General features: G+C 37.6%; 3 protein-coding genes and 1 long non-coding RNA gene across 11 annotated transcripts in view; 3 read left to right on the forward strand and 1 right to left on the reverse strand.

Annotated features, from left to right (window-relative positions):
* Positions 1-2,753: 2,753 nt before the first annotated feature.
* LOC105397436 (tyramine beta-hydroxylase) lies at positions 2,754-15,461 on the forward strand. Its single transcript, XM_011569463.3, has 11 exons — positions 2,754-3,064; positions 11,898-12,121; positions 12,307-12,447; positions 12,778-13,041; positions 13,202-13,351; positions 13,448-13,580; positions 13,827-13,993; positions 14,128-14,310; positions 14,403-14,590; positions 14,683-14,839; positions 14,933-15,461. Exons 1-11 carry the CDS (start codon positions 2,986-2,988, stop codon positions 15,011-15,013), a joined length of 1,767 nt encoding a protein of 588 aa, XP_011567765.3. The 5' UTR covers positions 2,754-2,985; the 3' UTR covers positions 15,014-15,461.
* Positions 7,233-10,105, forward strand: LOC125488904. The gene is made up of 3 exons (XR_007266581.1): positions 7,233-7,672; positions 8,248-8,403; positions 9,145-10,105. It is a non-coding gene; the product is annotated as an uncharacterized LOC125488904 (long non-coding RNA).
* Positions 15,462-15,895: 434 nt separating the features above from the next.
* LOC105397428 (cold shock domain-containing protein CG9705) lies at positions 15,896-17,712 on the forward strand. Its single transcript, XM_011569452.3, has 3 exons — positions 15,896-16,113; positions 16,205-16,327; positions 16,459-17,712. The coding sequence occupies exons 1-3, from the start codon at positions 16,004-16,006 to the stop codon at positions 16,610-16,612; spliced, it is 387 nt and encodes a 128-aa protein (XP_011567754.1). The 5' UTR covers positions 15,896-16,003; the 3' UTR covers positions 16,613-17,712.
* A 539-nt stretch (positions 17,713-18,251) lies between these two features.
* Positions 18,252-26,941, reverse strand: part of LOC105382555 (huntingtin-interacting protein 1) — a 44,665-nt gene continuing 35,975 nt past the window's right edge. For 7 of the 8 annotated variants that reach the window (XM_048622786.1, XM_048622785.1, XM_048622789.1 and 4 more), the window contains 10 exons: positions 24,444-24,594; positions 23,807-23,961; positions 23,291-23,411; positions 22,711-22,934; positions 22,420-22,518; positions 21,898-22,040; positions 21,635-21,707; positions 20,940-21,102; positions 20,331-20,482; positions 18,252-19,466 (listed from right to left, as the gene is read on the reverse strand). In XM_048622786.1, the coding sequence (XP_048478743.1) occupies positions 19,431-19,466; positions 20,331-20,482; positions 20,940-21,102; positions 21,635-21,707; positions 21,898-22,040; positions 22,420-22,518; positions 22,711-22,934; positions 23,291-23,411; positions 23,807-23,961; positions 24,444-24,594 (1,317 nt within the window). In that variant the 3' untranslated portion in view covers positions 18,252-19,430. The remainder of the gene's footprint in view (positions 19,467-20,330; positions 20,483-20,939; positions 21,103-21,634; positions 21,708-21,897; positions 22,041-22,419; positions 22,519-22,710; positions 22,935-23,290; positions 23,412-23,806; positions 23,962-24,443; positions 24,595-26,941) is intronic. The other variant, XM_048622791.1, reaches the window with a different exon arrangement.

Raw genomic sequence — 26,941 nt, forward strand, 5'->3', positions numbered from 1 at the left:
AAAGGGCCTACCACACGCGTAAGTATCACCACAGTTTTGCCTGCGCAGTGGTGCCTTTCTTGAAAGGCAATGTATTGCGTCTGTCTTGCGTTCCCAACATTAAAAAAAACGTAACTTCTCATCAGAGGCGTTTTTCCAAAAAGTAAAAATACTAATATGATCAGGGATTTATGATATTTGGAGAACCTAGAAACAGTAATATAATGCCTAAAATTTAGAAGTTAACTTGCAAAAAGGCCAAAAATGGCTTTTTCAGCCAAAATCTATAAATAATAAATTCTACGTTCTAGGTATTTGGTTCTTACTGCTAGGTTCTAAAAAAAGCCCTTATCTTGATGAAAATTTACGTAACTATTTTTACTTTTTGTAAAATCGATTTTGAAGAGAAGTTATGTTTTTTTTATGTTGAGTACCTAGCCTATCCTAACGGAGAGTCTCAGTGACGACGCGGACATGGAACGCGAGCGGCGCGCCCTGGCAGTTCGGTGCAACATGCTCGCGCGTAGGTTTAGTAAGTGCTCTAGGGATGTCAAGATTGTGCTCTTCAAGGCGTATTGTCAAAGTTTTTATACATGCCAACTGTGGACTAACTACACAAGAAGAGCATATAGCATCCTTAGAGTGCAGTATAACGATGCGTTGCGAATCCTGTTGAGGCTGCCGCGGTACTGCAGTGCGAAGGCCATGTTCGCCGACGCCAGGGTGCCCGACTTCTTCGCCGTGATGCGGCAGCGCGCCGCGGGGTGCTGGGACAGAGTGCGCAGCTCCAGTAACGAGCTCATTACTGCTATAAACCAGGATATCTATGGAAATAGGTTTATGATACATTGGTCGTGCCTGCACCAGTCTGCCAATAAGAAGTAGAATAATGATATTTTTTACAATGTGTTTGACTATGTGCCCCTTTACAGCATTTTAATATTTTAATATTTTAGCAATATTTTAGCATTTTATTATTATATATAATTGTGTATTTTAACTATTCTATATTTGTAATTACTTTGACTTTTATGGGTTGTAATATTGCCTGAAATAAATGATTATTATTATTATTATTATTATAGGCAAGACAGCTGCAATACATTGCCTTTCAGGAGTAGGGGGCAGGCCGGCTTAAACACGGAATACCGTGCGTGTAGTTGGTAAAGGGCCTACCACACGCGTAAGTATTACCACAGTTTTGCCTGCGCAGGCCGGCTTGTACTGTACATGGAATACTGTGCAAATGGGTGGTAGAACTGTATAGTGTATACCGCGGCAAGCCCGAAGGGCTGCTTGCGCATTTTTCGACATGTTTGAATTTTTAATAATTTTGCTATTCATTAGAGTCTTCTTTTAAATCCTTGAGTAGTTTAACATGTGAATGATTTTTTCAATTTTACAGCAATTTTTTTGTCCACTTCGATCGTGTACGGTTTGATTTTTGGGAATAGCAGGCAACTAGACTTTTTTCTAGTGAAAAAATTCTAGTTGTTTGCAAACATTGAAAATATACCAGTAGAAGAAATATGTGTGAATTGTGATAGCTCGGCGTACCTGCGCAGTTGTAACGGTGGTGATACTTGCGCGTGTCGTAGGCCTTTAAGGCAAGCAATTTTTTTTTAAATGTTTTACATCCTTTTTTATACAGGGCGTTACAAAAAGGGTATACTAAGCCGAAACCTACATGTGCAGCATGGTATATCTAAGCCCGAAACTGAAATCAGAATTTCAAAATTCGCGAAAAAAAATAATCATTCTCCATAGTAAAAAGTCACGTGACCAACATTTCTAGTTAAAGGACGTTTTAGCTATTGAACTGTTTTGTCACTATTTGTCAAGGAACAAATTGTTCTAAATTAGGGGCCTACACAGGCTTTGTGCTTAGGGCCTCCGATGCTCTTAATCCGCCACTGTTGCCAACGGTTTTTTCCCTATGGTTGTAAGCATTTTTAATTTTACTTTAAACCTCACCGGAAACTAAGTAATCCCCTATGTAGATACGGTAGCTATAAGTATTATGTGCAGATGCACATAATACTTATAGCTACCGTATCTACATAGGTACATATGGAACGTAGAGGTAAACCTCAATTTCCCGAGGAATTAACCACAGATAAATTGAGTTGCCCGCGGGTACAGCTGCCATGAGATAGATTACACCGCGCTGTGTCTTACTTATAGCCATGTTGTACGTTACGTTAGCAAAAGTTGGAAATACCAAGATAACTTTTTTGTGGTAGGTATATCATCGATCTATGTAGGTAGGTATATTGGAGCTGTACCTAAATGCATATTACAGATTTATCGTTTCCTTCCGACGACCGAATGGCGTAGTGGTTAGTGACCCTGACTACTGAGCCGATGGTCCCGGGTTCGATTCCCGGCTGGGGCAGATATTTGTTTAAACACATATATTTGTTCTCAGGTCTTGGATGTGCCCGTAAAATGGCAATAGGCCCGCCCCCTATTACATTGGGACTAACATAACACTCTGGCGAAAAGTGGGTGCAGCAATGCACCTCTGCCTACCCCGCAAGGGAGTACATTAGTACAAGGCGTGAGTGCGTGTGTGTGTGTGTGTGTATCGTTTCCTTTAATGTAGAGAGTACAGACTAATGACGGGTAGGTAGTAACGTAGTAAGTAAGAAAGTACTTAACCAGATCTGTAAGTACCAACCGCAATGGAATTTATCAAGACCATGTGTAGGTATTGGTTCCTACTTAACGCATACTTTATGGAAACGGCACGTCTTTCATTAAGTTTCATAAATGCCATCCCACCGCCCGGCGCCCGCCCCGCGCATTCCGGCATACCGATATAACCTCTAGGGGTGCTGGAATCTTCATTTCACTCTGTAGTAGGTACATCTAAGTAGATAGAGGCTTTGCTTCTGCCCCTATTCATTACTGATCTCGCCTCTGCCGACATCACTGAAATTTTGCACAGCCCAAATGGCGGGAATCTGAGAGATATTGAAAGTTTGAAAAATTGAAAGAGTGAAAATGCACGTGAAGTGTACTGTGGCTGTATTTCTTTCGTTAATTTCCTTCCATTATTCTTTTTCTCTTCCATCAAAACGAGGTAAGCGTAACTTAACAATAACTATTGAGTAGTAGGTATACCTATGTTACTTATTTAAATTTATAACTGATTTATTAGTAAAGTTGTTGCGATGATTATTAGTGGATTTTTCATGTTTTTTCCCTCTGTACTGAAAGGGTTCGATTCCCGGTCGAGCCATTAACTTATATATTACTACTACTCCTTTTGAAATCATTGTGTCGAGCAGATACAATGCCACGTTTTACTTGTTGGCTGAGACTGGCCGAAGAGGTTGTGTTAACTAGGTACATATTTTAGAACTATATTTTACCAATATAAATAACGAATGGTTCAAAAAAACAAGGTGCAAGCAAGACAAGTAAATACATAGGTACAAGAAATAAAATGTTATTTTGCAAAGGTTGCTTTCGGATTTGTGGTTAATTAAATAAAATCAAGGACTTTGTATATATAACAGGACTGAGTACTGCCAAAATTTTAATTACTAAAACACATCGTTTCAGTGTTGCCAGTGGCAGATAGTCAAATAAAACACGAATCAGATCAAAAAGTAACATTTTCCCCAGAAAAGTAACATGACATTTTTAAATAATTATGGAAACCGACAAAATACTTAAAATTCAAATTCAAATTCATTTATTGCAAGTCACATTGTATATTATTATGGCAGTTTATTATACAAAAAGTAAAATAATTTTCCTGTCCTATTCGATAAAATTTAAAAAATCAAAAAACATACAGTCATTGTCAGTCAAAACTTATTTCAGTTGCAAACACGACTCGTTATTAAATGACTGATTCCATAAAAACGTACTCATTTATTGGATTAAAATAATGAATTCAACATTTACTTAACAAATCACAACGCAAATTACAAAAAAAAACAACGACACATAGTATTAGGTAGTTACTTTGAAAAAAGTATCGACTGATCGATTCACTGCTAGTCAGACAGAACTTAGAGTGAACCTCACTCGACTCACTTGTTCGCACGCCGAGAAACCGGGATGGAAGATTGCGAAATAAACTCGACTCACGCGAGTGAGTGAATATGCGGCACGACGAAGTTGAAAGATTTTCACACCGTTAGTCAATTCACAAAATCAAGTACAAGCCAACGTAACAAACAAAAAAATGTATAATTCTTGGAATTGTTTCATTCATTTTTTTTTCCTAGAAAATCTAAAAAGTAACACAAATATAACATATTGAGTCGTGTAACATGGAGGTAACACAAGAGGGTCAAAAGTAACGTAAAATGTTACTTTTGTAACATTCTGGCAACGCTGCATCGTTTTCTGTTGTAATAAGATTCAATTTGGCAATCAACGTTTCAAGAGCCAAAACGAGCCGAGCGAGATAGCTAGATTAGAGGCCGTTTGTCCCTTACTAACGCTTGCCATCCCAAAAAAAACGTGATAGTTGGTAGAAAATATTTGATTTGATTTGAATTGAAAAAGTTAGATTTTTATTTCAAACAATCATTTAATTATCTTACGAACTCTGAGCATAACTTATAATAAAATAATAACTTTAAACTTACTAATAAGATTAAAGTTATTATTTAATAAGATATTATTTTGTATCGTACCTCATAATAATTATGTTTAACCTGTCATTATTTCAAACACTTGGTAGTATTCTTTTTAGTACCTCATGCCAACCTTCATCTGTCATGGCGGTTTGTTTTGAATTTATTTGTTGTTGTCTTGTCATACCTAGTTATTTTTGCAAATTAGTAAGTTTCATTGAAGAAATTGAGAAAAAGTGCTGTGTACAAGTTTGTAAAAGTGAATCGTGTGGTGGTTGCGGCATATTATTTCACAGGTAAGCCGAGAAAGGTAATATTAGATTTATAACAAATAGGGTAACCATGCGGTATGACAATCTATTGGGGCTACGAGCTACCACACAAAATAACAAAATTTTATTCGATTGTCCACGCATATCTTCGAAACTATTGATCCGGATGCGACCATGTTATTAGGGTTCCATACCCAAAGGGTGCCAACGGAACCCTATTACCTAGCTTCCACTGTCTGCCCGTCTGTCTTTCAATGTGCCATGACTAATTATATATTTTATTTCTTTGTCAGATTTCCCAAGAATGAAGATAAGAAAAAAATATGGCCAGCCATCCAGATGTTGTTCCGGTGATCATCATCATCCAGTTCAATGTAATGAAGAACCACACATGAGTTCCAGTTGTGAAGGCATTAGCTAATTCATATTTAAATTTTAACATACCTACTTATTCCATAATGGAAAATCTAATTCCTTAAAGAATTTAGGCAGTAACATTGGCCTCCGGCAGAATTGTATAAAACAATATTGTTTAGCCATGTTTAGTAATAATACAAATAAATTCAATAAATACAGTGTCTTTTATTTGAATTTGTCATAATCTACTATATCCCATTCCACGGGGAAAGACATTTGATAAGTCAAAGTCAACATATAAATACAAACAAAAACTAGCCTTATTCGAATGTAATAAGGGTTCTGTCAGATGTCTTTCCCTGTGGAATGGGATATAAACTTTCGCCGTCCTTGATAATCACAAAATAATTTCATTTGCCATAGACAGCTTCCGAAGATATATATCTCCGATATATGCAACTCCGAAGAGTGACTATAAGATTTTGTTAACCTACGGTAGCGATTGTTTAGTAGAATTATCCATAAATTGTCTACCTATAAAGCAATTTTTTTTTTTGGGTCCCAATTTTTGATCACTCTGTAATAATTATATTACTACAACAAGTCCCCAAAGTCCCACGTAACACAAATTTCGTGGTCACCTTATTAGAAAGGGACAAACGGCCTCATTACTACACCTCCTGCTCGGCTCGCTTTTGGGTTCCGAGTACTCAGTCCTGTTATATATACAAAGTCCATGAATAAAATAGATCGATTCGATTAAATAATCCACTTCCGTTTCCCACTTTATTTGTGCTTTATTTTGTAAGCGAAGGCGTTATTATTCTGAGGTATCATACCCCATTTACACTCTCGCACGAGTGGCGAGGCGAGCGACAAGGCGAGGGGCGAGGCGCGAGTGTGAACAGACGCTCGTGGCTCGCCTCCTCGCTCGCCTCGCCACTCGCGGCGCTCGCGTCCGGAGCGGTTTTTGGGGCACGAGTCAAAGGAGCTCGCGTCGAGCTCGCGTCGCACGCGAGCGGGTGTTTACACTCTCGCGTCCGCTTCATTCAGGCTTCTACATCGTGCCGCGCAGGTTGTGTTCGTCGTCGTATAATTATAACGTAGTGTTTTTTCCTCAGTTGTATAATGGATTGGTCGCAAGACGAAACATTTAATTTCATATAAGTAAATATTTCAATAAAATAATAATAATAAAAAAACACTAAAACGTAAGAAATAGCTGCTTAGATATATTAGTACTGTCACATAGAATAGGTCTAAACCATGTCTAAACCTTAAATTATTTCTTACGTTTTAGGCCTGGGTCTCCTATTTTATGCTATATGCGGCGTCCGACTTTGGCGTAAACGTTTCGATCAAAGTCCGAAGCCCTACCTACGGCGTCTACGCGCCAACGTCGGCGTGTGAGGGAGACCGCATTAGTACATTTCTATAGTGAGCATCGTGACGCGGCCTACGGCGTGACGCTGGACGCGACCTACGGCGTAAATAGGAGACCCAGGCCTTAGTGGTTTTTTGAAGTCGTTTTTTTATCATTATTTTATTTTATTACTTATTTATACTTAGTTTATTTGCAATAATTGACAATCAAAATTAAGAAGCAAATGATACCTATAAGTCCTACTAGTCAGTAGTAAACACGAAGTAGTTGCTATATACCTACCGTTGAGGAGTTCCCTTGACTACCTTCCGTTTCCATCATCAGATCAGCTCAAGGTCACCATCATATTTTTTTAATGTTAAAAATATAGGTAAGTATGTACTTTCTAAATTTCATTAACTACAATCGGTTAATAGGTACCCAAAATGGAAATTCATAGCCTGTTTTTAACCCTTTACCCACCCTTGGAGGTGGAATCAAAATTTGAAAAAAATGGGACCACATGGGATCTCAACCCAATACATAAAAAAAAAGAATTTTCAAAATCGGCCCATGAACGGCGAAGTTATCGGTGATCATACATAAATTCTTTATTGTTGCGGCTAAAACTTCGACGTCCTCCATCGTTGCTAGCTCAAAGACAACTGCAGCCTTACTCCCAGCGATGAGTGGCTGAATCGATTTCAACAAAATCGCTAATATCGTACTCCCACCGCACATTTTTGCGGCTCATTGTGTTATGACGTCACGCAAACCGTTCAGTGAAAATTATAGCGTTACTAAGCCAGAAATTCGCACCACGAGCTCATCACACAGACTAGATTATAATGTCAAAATTGCACTGAGCCGCCCCTTTGAAAAAAGTTCCTATTCTTGCAACGCAAAGCCATTACAATGGCTAATTTTCCTATTTTTGTAAGAAAAACAGCCTGTAATTATACCTACAAAGTGATGTGAAAGTAGTTACTAAGGATACGTGAGGATTGCAAACCAGTCTCCCTGGATATTCAAAGGAGTTGACGGACAATTTGATTGAAGACTTTAGCTCCATGAAACTAGCTGATTTTAGCGTAACAAATAAGGTGAGTATCCACGAACATAATAGAGGTACATGTGAAAGTTTCTTCAACTAAAGGCGGTGATCTATTCGCGAGCAAAACCTACAATAACCTCTAAGTCCGCGGTCTAAAAAACCTCCAACGAGGTTACAAAAAGAAGGTTTGCTGAAGTAAAGTGACAAAGACCCTTGGTCTGAAGCACGCCACGACTTTGCCAATGATGAGTGTAGACTGTTTGGTTCGCTAATGGATCACCAACGAGATTCGACAAGCCAACAATCTATACCGTCGCCTCGCCAGTGGATGACCGCCTTAACACTCATGTTCTTAAGGCATGAAGAAGAAGCCTTAAAGGAAATATCCTTCAAAACAAAGACAAACCTTATTTTACCATTGTTGTAGTCCTATGGCACCCCAGAGGTGTCATAACATCTGCCACCTATCTTTGTTTAACCACCTATGTTTGGTCTCGCTCCAGCCAAGTCCAGTGGCTAACAATATATACCTACTAATAATAATAATAAGATAAACCTTCCTATACTATCATAATGTCTGTAACCTAAACCCCATGATACTAACCAGAATTTTGGTATTTGTAGGTTTTTACTGCGTTGCAACTGGCTCCAGACTGGAATTTATAACCAAGACTAAATATTCAAGTGCCTATCTGAAGTACTTAACAACAAGTTGTATTAAGATCTTATGAAGTTAATACCTACATAAGAAACTAAATTGGCATATCATTCTGCTACTGAGTAAGTCACTTAAGCTGATTTCAATTTTCTTATTTGTAGCAAAAAAACCCTAGCACAAACACTTTAATTTTATGATGCACTGACAGTATGAAAAATAATTTACTTGGCTTGCTTATCTAGATTCTATATCTATAAAATATTATTTGATTCATCTGTTTTCTAAGTACCTTAGGATTAAACTGTAGTGCTGCGGTGGGTATCTTTTGTAGTAAAAAAATATACCTATGCTGGCTCAATCTCCGCCTACTACAGAAACAAGACTATCTATTCTTGGACCAACAGAACGCCTATCTCAGCTATTGGAACACCCAGGCTTGCTGCTCCATTTTACTTGAGAGCTAGGCTGGCTGAGCTAAAATTAAGGGGATATGTACAAAGGTTCCACTCAAGAGAGCCACGTACAGGAGCTTCACCACCTCTCAGAATAGAATAGAAAATCTACTAAATAAAGTTGTATCAATACCTTGATAGTGCAGTCAGCAATAGATATTTATGCCACCCCAGTAACAAAAATTTGATCCTCATGGGTGGAATAATAATATTTTATCTATACTTACTAACTTAAGTATTACTTACCTTAATATTAGTTATCATTATTTTCCATGTTACATAAATATTACCTATCAGTGGTCATAATATCTAAGGGCTTGCGTTGGGGTGGCATACATATCTCTTTGGTTGACTGTACAATATATTATTATTATATCCTAACCTATAGAATTACTATTAATCTTATTTCAGATAATCAAGAAGCAGTTTTTTAGCTAATAGAAGAGAACCTTATGCTTGATATTTCAGAACACTAATAATAATTGTGATGTGATTTAATATGATACTTAATAAACACAAAATACAGCAAAAACCATGTTTCATTTCATTATTTACCTGTTGATGTTGCACTTGACTAAGAGGTCATTCATGATCCTATTGATTTATAAAGGCTTGATAGGAAGTATTCCTTCTTAAGAGTCCGGCAATGATAACATTGCAACATGGAAGAATTGTATAAGTATGTAACATTGTAAGTTGTACTTTTAATATATGGATACCTTACCTGTTGCAATGTTATACCCTTGCTATTTCACCAACCGAGCAGAGTGGCAAGACAGTACTCTTCGATCTTAAACCATTCCGTGGATCACAATTTAACAAGAGTGCTCAGCGGAGGACACTGTCTCGGGCCGCTCTACTTGGTGGTGTAATCGGGGTGTTAGCATTATCTGCTTTATGAAGATTAGGTAGACACATTTTTTATGTTTAAAGCAGGGTTTACTTACATGATAACATTGTGTTTTTACATAAGCAGACACTTGGTCCATGCATAATGTTACAACTCTTATTACTAGTTATTACTGCTTTTTCTTAGAACTGCTTTAAACATAAAGAATAAAAAATAAAACAGCCGCATTCAACTTTTAATATGATTAATACATTACGAGTAATCGTTTATAGAGTTTACAATGCATGAGTCTAATAAGTACACACCTAAACTATGATCACTTACGACTTACGAACTTTTGGATTTCGATATGATTATGGAATTGTATTAAGTATATGTGGTTGAAAGCACGATCTTAGAGTATGGGTTTGCACTTATTATTCAGAAATATTATCACGGTACAAGATATTTTCAGTATTTCACTGTAATTGTAGGTTATGTTGAGTATTTTTTCAATAAATTTCCGCCTTGAGTTAAAACTTTCACAAGATATTTCCTTGGCTATACGGTGACACGCAACGTCTTCTTCTTTCTGTAAACAATGATTGATAGTTTAATATCTATAACTTTGTAACAAATTATCGTAATATTTTATCGGTCTATTTTATAAATCGAGTCGATCTGAGTCTGCAACTTAACCACTCCATCAGAATACTATACTTACGTCTTCTTTCTTCTTTCTTTCTTATATTATTATGTATTTAGTGCACAAATATCTATTTAAATAAGGAAATTCCATTTGTAATTTTGTTTTATCATTGTTATTGTATGTTGTATGAATGAAGTGGAGGGAGTGCAGTGTTGCCGCAACGGAGTTCTCAAAACGCACATATCCAGCGCTGAAAACGTACATTTAGGGTTAAAACCGTACATGAGCTGTTTTTTTACTAAAATCACTCAATTTAGCTTTTCCAGCTCTTTCGCACCTGCTCGTCAGCAGAAGTACTATATTTTAATAGATTTTAGTCGTGAGAAACGTACCTATATTTATTATAGCATTTTAAAAAGTGTTACAATGTCCTAAAACCTTCAGAGTAGGTACCCCGCAGTTTTATGTATGATATTGTTGGGGCCATAGGCATAGGGTCAAGAAACTTCGTGGGTACACACACAAACAGCTGACAGACAGGTACACAGATGTTTGTAACTCCTTCCCACCTTCCCTATCCTAACGGAAACTGCAGGTAGATGAACACTAGCTGTCATCTGCCTTATACTCATTGTAATCATGTAATAATCATATTGGTTGAGAAAATAATCATACAAGAAAATCAAAATCGTAACTAATTGTGGTTAATAATTTTTTTGCTGCGATTCCAAAAAAAATACGTAAAATAGTCCATAAACAAAGATTTTACACATGATAATCATGATATTGGAAGTTAAGTTTAAATGGTACATTACATGGACCAATTATATACACATTACACATGGGAGGCTAAAATAGTACGTCAAATGTGTAAAATGTACGCTAATGGCAACACTGAGGGAGTGTTTTCACAGGTTCACAGAGTATTTTGATTTTTAGTTTGAATGCGTTCAAAAGCCCCTAATTTCATATTTTAACGTTTACAAAGTTAAGTTTTTGTGAATAATAAGTAAAAAATGGCATGAGTGATGACTTTAACCTAGTGTTTACTAAGTATTTTAATTAATATTTTACTAACATTGAAAAAATAAAAACATAATATGGACTGATGATTACCGGATTTCTTATTTCAAGCTTCGCTAGTACTTCGAACGCGCACCAATTTTTTCCTTGTCAGAGCGAGAAAAAACACAAGATCTTATACAATTTTATAGAGCGACATCTCTTTCTTTCACCTCTATTGAAATACGGAACGCAACATCGGCCTGATATCGGCTTACTTCGGCTACCGTTTCAAAAATAATCACTAGTCGTTTCTTGATATATTTTCTACGTTGTCCCTGGTCCGCGGCTCAGTCAAAACCGAGGTGGTGGTACCAACTGAATCGGCCTAAATTTTTCAACTGAGTTTTAATTGGCTTTTTTGGATAGCGACTATTAATCGCTGGGAGTAAGGCTGCTGAACTCTGCACGAGAGTGTAAACACCCACTCGCGTCACACGCGAGTGGGTGTTTACATTCGCGCCTCCGCACGAGTGACGAGGCGAGCGTGGAGGCGAGGGCCGAGGCGAGAGTGTAAATGGGGTATGATCAATGTACCTAGAATGTAGAATAGGAAGGAAGGAAGTACCTACAGTATGGTTTTTGACTTTTTCATTCAATGCTACTTCCGATTTGTTCACACAGAAAACAATATTGCTGAAAGCCAATCAGTGTTGGACCCTCATGGATTTTTACTACTAAAATGGAGAACCGATTATACGAATCGAAGAATTCGATTCACTTTGCTGATTTCCGAAAAAGCCCCTTCATTCAATTGGATGGCCTTAGGTTTTTCGGATCGAGGGGACCTTAATAATTCAGATGTGTGTTTGCTATGGACAGATTATAAGGGACGTGATCATTTTGAGGTAATTTTAATTGAATTCTTATCCGAGCTACTGCATTGATGTAAATAAAAGTGATAAAAAATTTAATATTTTAATTAAAATTAATCTGCAAGTATACACACGATGTCATTGTCCTGACCCCTGAAACGATTCCTACAGCAACCTAGCTATATCTGATTTATGCAAACCATGATACATATTTACAGGACATGAACTCCGACGAGGAAGGGAAATTATTCAGAGATATAAACCAAAACTGTGAAAACTTCGTTCTTGATACCGAAAGCCGAAGTATTTCATTTGAGCGCTACTTTGATACGTGTGATGGCGACGATTACGTAATTGAAGTAAGGATTTATGTTGTAATTTTTATGATAGTTTCAGTGACATTAAGATTTCCATGCAGAGTGCAAGCTTTCACTCCGTTCGAGCAGTGACGAGTAAACGCGAATTCGTGTGGCGCAATAGTCACCAACCATCTAGCGGTTTACGCACTAGATTCGCGCCATATGACTTGGAGTAGATTTTCACTGCTCGATCGGTTAAGGAATACCTACACATGGCTCTCTAAATTGTATACTGTTTTTATTTAACTTTAGCAATGGCAAGTAGGTAAGCTCCACATAATATTGTACATAGTGCCAAGTACCTACCTACTCATATTTTCTGCTCAACAGGATGGCACAACACACATAATCTGGGCTCGTGGTATGGATAAATTATTTTCCTCTAAAGGATTATGTTTGGCTGGCACATCAAGCCAAGACCACGGATTTATTAGAGTGAGGCTCTTGACGCCACCGGCATTAAGAAAACCAAATGCACGTCAAATAAGAGTAACTAATAAGGACTTCAAAGTTCCTGGTTCCGATACAACATATTGGTGCAAAGTTCAAAAACTACCCGACTTTGTATTGCATAAGATGCATCATATTGTGGAGGTAAAGTATAATCATAAAAAGGAAGAAATAGGTATTTTCGGTATTCATATTCATTATAATTACCTAATTTCCCATTATGATGCTGGCATGCTTACTAAAACAGTACCTAAATACATAATTATAATTAAGTATACTAAATCAAAATACGTTTGTCTTTTAGTTTGAATCGACTATTACAAAGGGAAATGAAGGATTGGTTCACCACATGGAAGTATTTTATTGTGATACTGACCACGATAAGGAGATCCCTTTATACGAAGGAAGTTGTTTTGATCCCAAGCGCCCAGAAATCATAAAATCATGTTCAAAGGTATAAGTAAAATAAAGTATTTTATTAAAAAAGGCACGTACCTAACTAAATCCTTAAATTTATACTGAGATTTTATGGTTTACTTCTGATTCCAAGGTAAAAGCAGCATGGGCCATGGGAGCACTTCCATTTACATATCCGGAGGAAGCTGGATTGCCACTGGGTGGCCCTAAAGCTAATAAATACATAATGCTAGAAGTTCACTACAATAATCCGGAAATGAAAAATGGTAAGTAACTAGTAAGATAGGTAAATACTTACCTATCTACACTTTAATCACATTCAAAAGAAAAACCCTGTTAGGATAAATTTCGGTTTTCTTGACTAAGTATACCTACATTTAGATGGGCTGTTTTGTGTTGCACTACGATAGAAAGCATGTCCTCCGTAGTGAACTACTGAATAACAGCTAAGCGTAATTTACATGCTTCTGGCTATCTAGGATGATAATTAATCGGTTTAGTTCTCGTTACAGATTGGGTCGACAGTTCTGGAATAATTTTACATGTAACAGCTAATCGTAGACGGTTTGATGCTGCCATTATGGAACTTGGACTTGAATATACGGATAAAATGGCTATCCCTGGCCAGCAGTATGCATTTCCACTTAGTGGATATTGCGTTCCCCAGTGTACTGGGGTAGTAAGTAACTGAATTGTGTCATATTTAAGCATCTACTAAAGTTATTTACCGAATACAAAATACAAAAAGGATTTTCTTAGCCAACCTACCTACTACATTTGACAGGTACTAACTTATTACTCTTGCTATTTAAGGGGCTACCAGAACAAGGAATTGTTGTATTTGGGAGTCAGCTTCACACACATTTGACGGGTGTTGCTGTATGGACGAGACATGTTCGACAAGGAGTGGAATTGTCTTTGCTCAATCGTGATATGCATTACTCAACTCATTTCCAAGAAATAAGACTTTTGCACAACCCAGTACGGGTTTTGCCGGTATGCTTTTAAGAATTGTAATATATTTATTCTATTTTTTTCTTATTTTTAGTCAAATTAGGTACTTACATAAATACTATTTTTATTTTCAGGGTGACTTCCTGGAAACAACATGCTTGTATCGCACTTTAGATAAAGTCAATGCTACGATCGGTGGTCATGCTATAACGGATGAAATGTGTGTCAACTATTTACATTATTATCCGGCCACAGAGTTAGAAGTCTGCAAAAGTGCTGTAGCCAACGAAGCCTTGGAAAATTATTTTAAATTTGAAAAACGGTTAGTTAAAAAAACCTATAAATTTTCGTTTAGTGAAATTATTAAGGGCAGAATTAACGGTAACTAAATAATAATTCATCTTCATATTCCAGCTGGGATAACATGTCTATTTCTGACAAAGCCTCGCCGCGTGAAAACTATTTATCTATTCATCCGTGGACACCTCTTAGAACTCAATCTCTACAGAAGCTGTACGTTGAATCTCCGATATCCATGCAATGTAATAAGTCTGACGGAAACAGATTTCAGGTACTTAAATAAGTATAAATGTAATGCACCATTTTTTTCATACTATGGTGAGATGTGGAAAAAATAAGATCTTATAACATTTTTGTTTTTCAGGGAGATTGGGAAGGCATCCACATACCGACAGTAAAAGTGCCGCTACCCTCTGAACCTAGAAAATGCCCTGAATCATATTAATAAACAGAGATACCTACCTAACTACTCATTTCAAACTTACATCAATACTTTCCTTTGTACAGTCTGGACTAGAGAAACCTGACCCTTCTCCCTACTATTGTCAGTCTGTGGAGAGTCAGGTTTTCCCAGACAGTGCATTATCTTAATGTAAAATTTTATGTCTAACATAAACCACACATTTAACAATGTTTAGAAGTTTTTTTTAGAATAAATAGTAGTAGATGAAAATGTTGTATAAGTATCTTCATTACTAAACTATGATTATAATCATCAGCTTAAATGATTATATAGGTATTAAGTATGTATTATTATATGGAAATTAAAAAAAAATGTTAAATAAAATATAATATGTATGTATGATATGACCCTAAGCTTGTAAATAACCATAAATGTACTTAGTTATGTAGGAATTTAGCAGTACAGAATAAAGATACACGATAAAAACAAACATTGACATGATACTTTTTCTTTATACCTACCTATGTTATGTTAAAACTCCTTAAAAAAACCCAAGTTTTAAAAAAATAAGTTTTTTTTTAAGTTTCTACTATTGAATTCAGTAATGGATCAATTTATACCTATTTAATAAACGTGATAAACCAATCAGCATACTGGGATCTTGGTTGATTTTCATACGAGGAGGGTAGGACCGAGAACATATAATATCGAGTAAAAAGTTTACGAATCGATCTGCGCCAAAATGTACCCGCAACTATCATCCTTCATCCACCGAGCATAAAATATTTAGTTAGGTTTCATCCCTAAAAAAATCGATTCAAAACGGCAAGCGACTATACGATACTAAAATGTGATTTCCCAACACTACTACGATTAAATTTAATCTGTGAATCTTGACCGAATGAAGTTTTGGGTTTGACATTTTATTCATTCATTCATTCATCATTGGTTGGATTGTGAAGTTGCATCGCCGAAAATTATTTACCTTAAATTTATAATTTACTTCTTCGTTTTATTGTGCTCTTTCTGAACATGGCTAATAATGATTATGGATTCAATAGTGACGATTCACCGAATAAAACTAACTCGCACCTTCAGCTCCCAAGCCCAATAATTACTAGGCGAAATCGGACAGCATCTACGTAAGTTTCTAGTCTCTTTTATTTACATATTTACCTATGAACATCAGTCATCATAGAATAATATGTTTATCATGATAATATTTGGTTGTAGGTCTGAACGGGCGCTCGGCAATCCTCAGGAAAGTGGTAAAATTAAGTCATTTTGTCGGGAGAGGGGACATGGCTTTGTAACCCCTGATAAAGGTGGTGCGGATCTTTTCGTTCACATATCTGAGTAAGTAATCGTTATAGTGACTACCCTCGATGGCATGTAGGTCTGGGAGCACCAGGGCAACCTGTCTTCTTGACTTGTGCTTGACTTCTGTTACCCAATTTTTTACCAAACTGATTGATTCTGTTTTGCAGTGTGGAAGGTGAGTATGTGCCGCTGCCCGGAGACGACGTCACCTACCGCCTGTGCCCGATCCCGCCAAAATTTGAGAAAAACCAAGCAGTACACGTCCGGATAATGCATTTAACTCCTGAAAAACATTTGAAATGGGACGAACCACCACTGTAACCATATTTAAAGGAAGTATAAAACCTTAATTATTTACAACATTTTATGCAGTTCACCCTTCCACCATGGGTTACACCATACTATCATGTGTATTTTTAATTATGCAATAACACAATTATTTTCTGAGTTATGTATTTCACTAGTTTTTGTACAAGCCACCATGAAGTTTCTTCAACACATATTCTAGTAGCAGAATCCCACTTTTATGTTCTTGTGTCACAAAATATTTTTAGTTTTATCCTCCTGTATTTTACACTACCTATTTAATTGTAATCATTATTTTACCCAGTTTTTCTAGAAATATTGCAAAATACTAAATTCTTTAATTTGAAATGTAAAGATAAATGATGCAGTGGTCTTTTTAAATGTTAAATTAAAGTGAGAAGCCAACATGTGGTGCTAATTTTTGAAGGTTTTGCCATCGTCTTTGTAAGTTTTTGATAACAATGTACAGTTGCGACATTAATTGAGTAGGGGCTTCTTGCTTGACACAAGTAAAGTTTTATTAAAGTCACATGTTATTTAGAGGTTTTATTGACTGACCTTAGCACAACTTGTAGTGACTTATTTACTACCTAATGTTTCAACTAAAATCTGTTAAAAGCCAAGCAACTTTAGTTTAGCGATTATCGATTATGTATTTACAATTTCATACCTACATATTATGTTGTGTCCCTCACCTATCTCATTTCCTAAGTTAGTAATAAAATATTATCTCACTTCTTGGATTTCACACGAGACAATAATGTTGCAAATTCTTTGTCCACTTGCAGCAATACCTATTGTGTAGAACCTGAAATACTGCAACTTTCCAAATAGTCTCACATTCCGAGTAGATGTTACAATCTTTCATCTGTACCTTTTTAACCCATTCCAACTTATAACTTAAATTCTATTCCACTTACATATTTCAAACTTCTCACAACAAAGGCCTAAGTGTGGTCTAACCATGAACAATGTTATTATTATAGAGATATGGAATTTTGTATGTATTTATAAATAAGTCAAATTAATGTGGCCATGAAGCTTATGTACTTTTAACTGAACAGTCTGTAGCAGTATTACTAATAATGCAGCGAATATAGTATGTGTAAGTATTATGTGGTATTTTATTTGGATCTAATTAAACCTACGGCATCATTAACCTGGATTCGCTTTATCAGGAAGTACAGTCAGCTTATTAGTAGCTTAACATTTGTACTTGTAAAAATCACAGGGTGCTCGACCGACAATAGGTGGCAGGTTGACTGGTAGAAAATAGCTTCTAGCATTAAGTCCACCTGATTGTACATAATTACTTCTGTATATTGTGCAATAAAAGAATAAATAAATATGTAGTGTAACACACTTATCTTCCTCCAGAAAGATGGTGAGAAATAGTATAAAAAACATAAGAAAGAAGTCATCACGATTACCTGTCCTACAAAAAAGTGTTTTGTGTCCTGAATGGTTGAATAGGCTGTTTGTGATTTGACAAGGTATAAAAGTGTATAACTGCTAATGACGCTGACCGTACTTACTCTCTCTTATCAGCAAAATATATAGACACAGTCAGTAATCTTATCACCAACATTATGATACGAAATTAGAATGCTCTCTGTTAAAAATATGCAACTTTTTCCGGAAACAAAGACAGGTGTTTAATCAGTATGTATCGAGTTTATTACATAATTATTAAAAAACAATTTATAAATACTATTACAAACATTTGATTTTATTCAGTGTTACTTGACTAAACTTTTAATAACTGCCAATTTACTTACAATACACCAGTAACATGAAGCAGATTATAACTTCAGTATAAGCAATACAACTTTACACTTATCTTAATTTCATTACAAACAGTAACCTTGATATTATAAAATTCAAGCAGAGCAATAATTGTCAATAGACAAACATTGTTTAACAAAATAATTGCTATCTAGTGATAAAGCGTTTATTTCTTTATAAAAAGATATTTTTTGAAGAAAAAAACGTAAAAGTAATCAATGATGCCTTCAGCTCGAACACTGATTTAATTACACCCTAATTATATCCTAGTTTAGTCTGATCATAGCCTATGCTATATTTAATTAGTTTTATTAAAGCTTAACACGCCACCTGTCTGTGCTAGCGTGAGTTTAATATTAAATGAATTGGTGTGGTGCATTTAGAGGCTTGTCTAGCCTATTCTAAATCACATTTCATCTAAGGAGCGGTACCAGCTGACTCCAGAAATAAGTTTACTCTTTTGTACCTTTTCGAAACGACTCTCAAATAAGTTTATAATTTGCCAAGGTACAAATATAATAAAACCTATTAGATATTTATGGAGTGGACACTACTCTAACATATTATAACGAAACAACCTTAACGTTTGATACCATTATTATGTATATTCTATCTTAGGAATAAACTATATTTTACAGTTCTAATATTGTCAATAGGTGTACAATTTAAGTGATTTATGTATGAAAGAATGAATGAAGAAGGATGGTGAAGAAATCTTGAACGATTATTTTTAGCAGCCGAAATATCGCAAAAAAGGAAGACATACATTATTTCCTATAGTTATTCAATAAGTGTATGCTTTTAGATGTAAAAGCTATCATATGAAAAAGAAAATTCGATGTGTATAAACATTAAATGCGGCATCTTAGATTTTTTGCAAATTACAAAGTTAAAATAGATAAGTATAGATATCCATCCATGATTTGGTACAAATCAGAATTTTAACAAATTGATGGTTATGTGATAAATCGATGGTTATGATAATTACGGTAGGTACAATTACGGGCCCTACATAGATACTGCAGGCGCGGTAGCGAGCATGGTCGCTTCATTCTTTCCCGTTGCCGTTGGTTATACCGCCATTCTGAAACGAAAAAAAAGAAACTTTATAGTAATGATACAGAAATCAAGGGGATATGTACAAAGGTTCCACTCGAGAGAGCCACGTACAGGAACGTCACCCCCTATCAGAATAGAATAGAATAATGATACATATACAAACATACCTTACCTAACCTACGGTGCTCAAACATGGTCACTGACTGAGTCTCAAAAGTCCAAACTCAAGGTTTGTCAGAGAGCGATGGAGCGCAGTATTTTGGGAGTAAAGCGAACAGATCGCATTCGCAACACCGACCTGCGCTCCAAAACTCAAATAGCTGACGTGGGTGCCAAGACTGCTAAACTGAAGTGGGACTGGGCGGGGCATGTCTGCCGTATGCAGCCGGAGAGGTGGGCAAAAAATGCCACCAAATGGATACCCAACAACGGCCGCCGGCGCAGAGGCAGACCAAGAAAGAGATGGCGGGACGACTTGGACAATTTTAACACGGAATGGTGTGAGCAGGCCCAAGAAAGGGATAAGTGGAATGTTCAGGGAGAGACCTTTGCCCAGCAGTGGGACAATAGAGGTTAAGAAAAAAAAAAAAAAAAAAAAATACAAACATAATTGCTCACGACTGTAATCGCCGATAGGGTAGTCAAGGCGATTCATTTTCTACGACCTAGTAAGCCTGTAAATTCACTATTGCTCATAAGCTAGTCATAGTTAGGTCGAGTATAAGAGCTCCTTGCGATGTGTGACTTAAAAACCTGCCAGAGTATTCAAGACGAAGTTCGGGTTCGCCGGCCACGGGAGCACACGCCCGGAACTAGCACGGTGTCGCTGTCAACGGCTACATCGTGGAGGACATCATCATCATCATCAAGCTACAGAAGCCGGTCGTACCTCTGTGTCGAGCTGGTAGTGCCTCTTCCGCAGCGCGGCGAGGCGGCGGCGCTCTGCCTCCAGAGCCACCTCTAGCTCCAGGGTCCGCACCTTGCTCTCCATCTCCAGCCGACGCGCCGCCGTCAGCGTCAGCTTGCTCGTGTCCAGCGCTTCTGTTGGGGTAGATGTGGGATTAGGTTACAGTTCGGTATTAACAACTCGTTCTGAAGTTGGCAGCGATTACACTTTTAAATAAGTAAAGTTTACGCAAAGACAGCTCGGCGGATCAAAGTTCCTCGTCTGAAATGCAGCATCTAATCTAGCTATCGCTGCATTGCCTAATACGGGGCGCAAGAAGTGGTAAAAGTTTTCCGACGCGTTCGCTTTCGAGGCCGCGAAATGTGTGTGAAAGCAACGCAAAACTTTATTTCGCCACGTTTTATCTTTCGTTCCGTGGAGTTTGTCACCAAAATGCTAAGAAGAAGTCATTACATAGATAGAGCTTAATTTAAGTTTTTGATTAAGTTAAAATATGTATTAGTTTATTTATATTTAAATTGTATACATGTAATTGTATGTATGGGCCTTAGTTGCCTGAGAATAAATGAATTTTATATTATTATTACATACCCTGGTCGGTGATGAGTGCACTGCCGGCGCGCACGGCGGCCACCACGGCGCCGGTGGCGGCGGCCACGTGGCGCGACGCCTGCGTGAGGCGCGCCAGAGCGGGGGACGCGGGGGCTGAGCGGACGCGAGATGCTGCTACTAGTTGCGCCGTGCTGCCTGCCACCTGATGGTTGAAGAGGAAAGGGGAATGTAGATAGATATATAGAATATTCTTTATTTGTACAGTTTTTTATTTTTTTATTAAGCTTACATATTAATTCTAGTTTTACAGTATGTCCCAAAAAACTGTTTGTATACAGAACTGTTTGCCTGTGGGATCGGAGTCTCTTTATACTAAACAAAATACTTATATATATGGTAAGGGGCAGATAAACCTGACCTCTCAGAAGCATTGTTGCTATGGTTCAGGTTACTCTGCCTCTGACCGTACACACACAAGAACAGAATTTACCATGCTTATATACAAACACATAGGTACAAAAAAGGCGGTGTTATTACTAAAAGCTTATTTTTGAAGACAGCCTTTAATGTACCAAGTACAACCATTTCTTATTTAGAACCCTGCCGCACTAGGACATCGTCGCCAAGTGATGTAGGTACCACACATTTCAATAAGTACTAACGGCTTGGCTATGTAATGGTCTAGTAAGGCAAGGCTTAGTAAATAATGCAAGTAAATAAATATAAATACGCACCTCGTGTGCGGCCGCGGAGACCCCCTCGGACCGCCCGGAGCCGGACGGGCTCACGGCCTCGTCCGCTGACGACCTGATGAATTAAATAAACAAAACAATATGTTAATGACAATTATAATAATAAAAAACATAAGCCAAGCCAGAGTCTAGTAAGTGATCAGTATTCACTATCAATGTTTTTGTGTAGATATAACAGCTATCGGCTCTGCTTTGTTTGGGGTCGGATGGTCGTGTGTGAGATGTCCCCACATAATGTCACTCACACGAGCAGCTTGGCGGCGAACACGACGGCCTTGGCGGCGGAGATGAGCCCGTCGCTCCACTGCGGGTTGCGGCGGTACAGCACGCGGCGCGCCGGCGCGTCGCCCAGCTCGCCCTGTAGCTGTCGCGCGTCTTGCACTAGCACCTGGGGCATGAAGGTTATTATTAGGTGTTTCATTTTAAATCTAATACAGGATTGTTTTATAGGTATATAACTATATGAGAGCGTATAATACATGCGTCCAGTTTCACCATGCGGTCGTTCGCTGCATAAAAAGCTAAACGATGATAAATATGAATGCAAGCAAATTAAGTAAAGTATCAATATAAAAATGGCTGCACATTTTACATAGCTAAAGTGTCACGAATAGCTCGATACAGCATGAAGCATGAGCCGTTCTCCAATTTGCTATTGTCATTTATTTATCTACCCTAATCTTAGGATAGGATAGGATAGGACGTTACAATTAGGTACCTAATAGAGATGGGAAAGCTATGAATACTTAAATACTCAGTTCTCATACCTTGACGGCAGCCATGAGCGTGGTGCAGGCATCCAGGATCTTGCTGTTCACCTCTAGCTTCACCCCCGAGTCGCCCTTACGGCTTGCTGCCAGCATTTCCTGGTGAAGAATTTATTTATTAGGTTATGACTGTGTTTAAAATTGAACGGTATAAACAGAAGGGCTAAGAAAGACGTGACATAAGTTCTGGAATAACATAATTATGAAATATGGGTATTGCACACCACACTAAAATACCTATAGATAGTTTACAAAGATTCATTTCTGCTTTTCCAGTAAAAATATCCTTACCTCAATCTGCCTCGCCGCGTCTTCGATCGCCGTGTCCATATCAGCCAACTCGTCGTCCACACTCCTGGACCCGTCGACCGACCGGTCGGCGGACACGGCGGCCACGAGCATCTCCCGCACGAGCCCGGACAAGTCGCCCGACTGATCCGACGACGCGCCGGACGAGAGTGATTCCATGCATTGGACTGTGGCGTTGAGCAGTGACCGGCACTCGCTCGTTAGTTCTGTTGGAGAAGTTTATGGAATGTTTTAAATGAGCCCGTCGATTTACTTGAGAAATATTTCTAGATCTGCGTTCTTGATACAATCACTACCGGCAACTGACAGTTGAGCGGGATACATCCCTACAGTTCATTCTAATGCTAACACCACACTGCTTCCATGGTTCTGCAGATGAAGGTAAGTAAGTAAGATGAAAGCGTAGCACGCGGCGCATTTAAGACGTGACAAAAGTTCTCCATCGCGCTCGCTCTTAAGGCTGCGCGATGGGAGTTAGCGCGACGCAAAAACTTTTGTCAAGTCTTGATTGCGCCTCGTGCTAGCCCTTCAGATATAATGAAATACCAAGCTATATACTGACTATCAGACACGGCCATGTCGGTGGCCACGTTGGCCACGTCGGTGACGTATGTGGCGAGCTGCGCCGTGCTGTGCGCCGCGAGGACCGCCGCGCGCGCCACTGACCCGGGGCTCTCGGTCACCTAGAAGTAAAAGAAAATTATGATTTCTGCACCACAGTACAGGTGCAGATGTGATACAGAAAGCATTTAGCCTAGGCGTATGCTGGGACGTAGGCCGCACGCACAGCAAAGAACAGATTGTCAGTCCGGCTCTGATGAATTGGCGTTGGCATTACTTGACATCTCTCCGCGTGCATCACTCCTCTTGTAGTCCCTTATATGCCCTTCCCGCGCAATGAATCTATTAATCGATATGGATATTTTCTCCTAGGTTCGTATTGTGCATGAGCGGATAGGTACATAGATACGAACCATGGAATAAGGGGCAGCAGATCGAACAAGGTTGCTAGCAATTACCTCAATTATATTTCCATTTGTATTAATGTGCAATAAACAGTTTCAGTATTTTTTCTCACCTCTTTATGCCTGGCGAGGTCTTCAAACGCGGTGGCGGCGAGCGCGGCGGCGGCGCGGCTGGCGTCCCGGGTGCTGCCGCCATCTAGTGACGACAGCGCAGTGGTGGCCATCTGATGCGCCGCTGAACCAGCTGACGAGACTATCGCTAGCCGTTCTGTGGGTACATAGATAGCTAGATAATTCTTTATTGCACACAAACACAGAAATTAAAACAGGAAATGTACGACATAGACGGTTCAATTGTAATTTCTTCCACACTACCTCTGAGGATAGAAATATAGTGGGTAGGTTCTTTAGAGTTTATGGAGATAAGTTGAAAGCCAGTTAGCGATAATTTGGCAGCATGATCCAGTAGCCAGAATGACTACTCAAAGAATCACATTTGGGTATGGAGACAGTCGCGTAAGGCGCCATCTACAGCGGGCTTTGAGATAGTTTCTGATTCAATTTTGTCTGAACCATAAAATCTATTTATAATTTATAAGCCATGATCTACTGAAAGATGCAACACCTATAGAATATAGAATTAGTATTTTAAAGGTAACGAGCAATGCTGTTTGGGGAATAATGTATTTGTATTATTTATTCAAAAAGTTTTTAAATCAACCAACAAAGCAACAAAAACAATCGACTCACGTCTAACCACCTCCGCTTGCGCATCCACCAGTTGCCGCGTCAATTCTCCCACTCGCTCTTCCAGCGCCGTGCTGCCCTGCAGGAGGTCCTGCAATTCACACTCGGCACTCAGCTTCTCCGCCTCCACGTGACCCAGACGAGTCTCCAACAGCTAAGCCATGCAAAGTATACTTATCGCAAGCGCCGTAAGGTCCGTGGAGCAGCCGCAGCGAAGGAGCAAGGTAGAAGAGAAAAAAAACATGCCATTAGAACCATGCGATACAAATCATACAAAGCCAGTTTGTACAGAATATACATACTGTAGTTTTTCTATGTCACAGATCTGTGTTCTAGTGTGGAGGTTAGAAACGTTTCACTCAAGACTCATGCGAATTGCAATGCAATGTTGATTATGATGTATGTGTTTGTGACATACAAAAACTATAGGGATATTGAAAAAGATTACATTGATAGATTTACAATAAAATAAGATTTCTATAACATTTACATTAAGATTTTGCACATAAAATTTTACTGTGAAAGGGGAAAAACTACAAAAAGAAAGTAATAAAATAGTACGAAAGTGAAATGGTACTAACACAATGACGTCACAAACGTGTTTCCTTCACCACAGATTAATATTTTAGTCACAGATAAGACGTTCACAGTGTGGACGCTGCACAGACATTTTGATAAACAATTCACACTGTAATTTTCAATTCGAACCTGCATTTCTTGATCTTTATTTAAGAGTAAGTTTTTCAATTCCTGCTTCTCATTTATATTGGATTTTTCTAACTCACTGAGTTGTTCTTTCAGATCATTTATTTGTTTCTCTTCATTTGCCAGTGCAATTTCTTTTTGTTTTAAAGCTTCAGTAAATGCATTATTGTTTTCTTCGATTTTCTTGGTCAGTTCTTCAATCTTATTTTCTTTGTCGTATTTGATCTGTTTGTATTCTGCGGTCAATCTATTGATTTCTTCATTTAGTCTTAACTCTAAACCCTCTTTATCAGCTTTGGTATTTTCATATTCAGATTTAAGATGTATTAATTCTTCTTTCAATTTTGAAACTTTTGTTTCAGATACCTAGTAAAATAGATAAATGGGAGATTATTAATATAACGGTTTGTAAAGTACAACACAGACTTATTAAACATATTGTATTTTCATAAAACTAACCTCTTTATATTCAGCGAGCTCAGAGATAATTGATTCTTTATCAGATAAACAGTTAGTTTGTTCCTCGGTTAATTTCTTTACTTGTTCATGAAGATTTCTTAATTCGTCATTTTTCATAGTTACATTTACGTCATTATTAGACACAATCGCATAATGTTCTTCTTTTAAATTCAGCAGTTCATTGTTAGCTATTTCTAGTTCTGCATTTCTTTCGTTTAGGTCGTCTTCGAGTTTTGCTACATCGTCTGCTAATGTTTTGGCTTCAACACTTATAGCTATAATTTTGTCATCCTTTTCAGCCTGTGCCTTTTTTAAGTCATTGATGATTTCTTGTTTGTCCTTTAGTTTTTCTTGTAAATTTGTAATATCTACTTGATATTGCTTCATTTGAACTTCCAGCCCAGATCTTTGATCTTTGAACTCTTTGACCTCTGAGCTGATGTCGACTATCTTATCATTTAGCTCTTGTATCTTTGCGTCTCTAATGTCGATGTCGGCTTGCAGGCCGGAAATAGTATTTGTCAAAGATTCCAATTCATATTTTAGTTTCAAATTAGCGTCAGATATTTCAGAAATATTACTCTTTAGTGCAATTATTTCCGATTCTTTGGCTGTAATATCCTCATTAAGTTCTGAAACTATTGCATTCATGTTTTGTTCCATTTCTGAATATGCTGTTGCGTGATCGTTATTTAGTTTTTGCAGTTCATTCAGATTTTTCTCCACCTCAGATTGTAATTTATTTTTGTTTTCTATTTCAATAGAAAGATTTTCTCTTATTACATTGTACTCCTCTTTTAATTTTTTAATAGAAGTGGTCGATTCTTCACGAGATTCAGTAAGATTATCGACTTCAGAATGAAGTAACTTAATCTTATCAATTAGTACCTGAGTCTCATTGTCTTGTTTCATTCTACAATTATCAAACTCAGTTTCTATATCGGCCAGTTTTAACAGAGCTGCTTTCAAATCAGCATCTTTCTCAGCCAAAATACCATCTATCTGTTTATTTTGTTCTGTTATTTCTGCTAGATGTTTCTCATGTTCTGTGGCGAAGTGTGTTTCAACGTTGTTTAGTTTTAATTGTAATGTTTCTAAATCGGATTGTAAGTCTGTTACACGTCTTTCATGCTCCTAGTGAAACCAGAAATGTTAGAATGAGTTAATGACAAAATTACTATCTACAAAATGAGAGATGATAATCAAGATGTTATTACAAGGAACGAATGGTAATAAAATGAAAAAAAAAATAACATAAAAATGAACAAATCCATTTTAGTAAATCTCTACTCAATTAAAAGATTCAAAGTAATGGTTAGAATATTGTACATGCAGCT

This window comes from Plutella xylostella, chromosome 8, assembly GCF_932276165.1.
Source record: "Plutella xylostella chromosome 8, ilPluXylo3.1, whole genome shotgun sequence".
Lineage (NCBI taxonomy): Eukaryota > Metazoa > Arthropoda > Insecta > Lepidoptera > Plutellidae > Plutella > Plutella xylostella.

Bases quoted from the DNA above. Each gene is read 5' to 3' on its own strand.
- LOC105397436 (XM_011569463.3), top strand. From the start codon at position 2,986: ATGCACGTGAAGTGTACTGTGGCTGTATTTCTTTCGTTAATTTCCTTC. The intron at 13,994-14,127 runs GTAAGTAACTGA...TTGCTATTTAAG, and splicing joins TTCCCCAGTGTACTGGGGTA to GGGCTACCAGAACAAGGAAT. The intron at 14,591-14,682 runs GTTAGTTAAAAA...TTCATATTCCAG, and splicing joins TATTTTAAATTTGAAAAACG to CTGGGATAACATGTCTATTT.
- LOC105397428 (XM_011569452.3), top strand. From the start codon at position 16,004: ATGGCTAATAATGATTATGGATTCAATAGTGACGATTCACCGAATAAA. The intron at 16,114-16,204 runs GTAAGTTTCTAG...ATTTGGTTGTAG, and splicing joins CGAAATCGGACAGCATCTAC to GTCTGAACGGGCGCTCGGCA. The intron at 16,328-16,458 runs GTAAGTAATCGT...TCTGTTTTGCAG, and splicing joins CTTTTCGTTCACATATCTGA to TGTGGAAGGTGAGTATGTGC.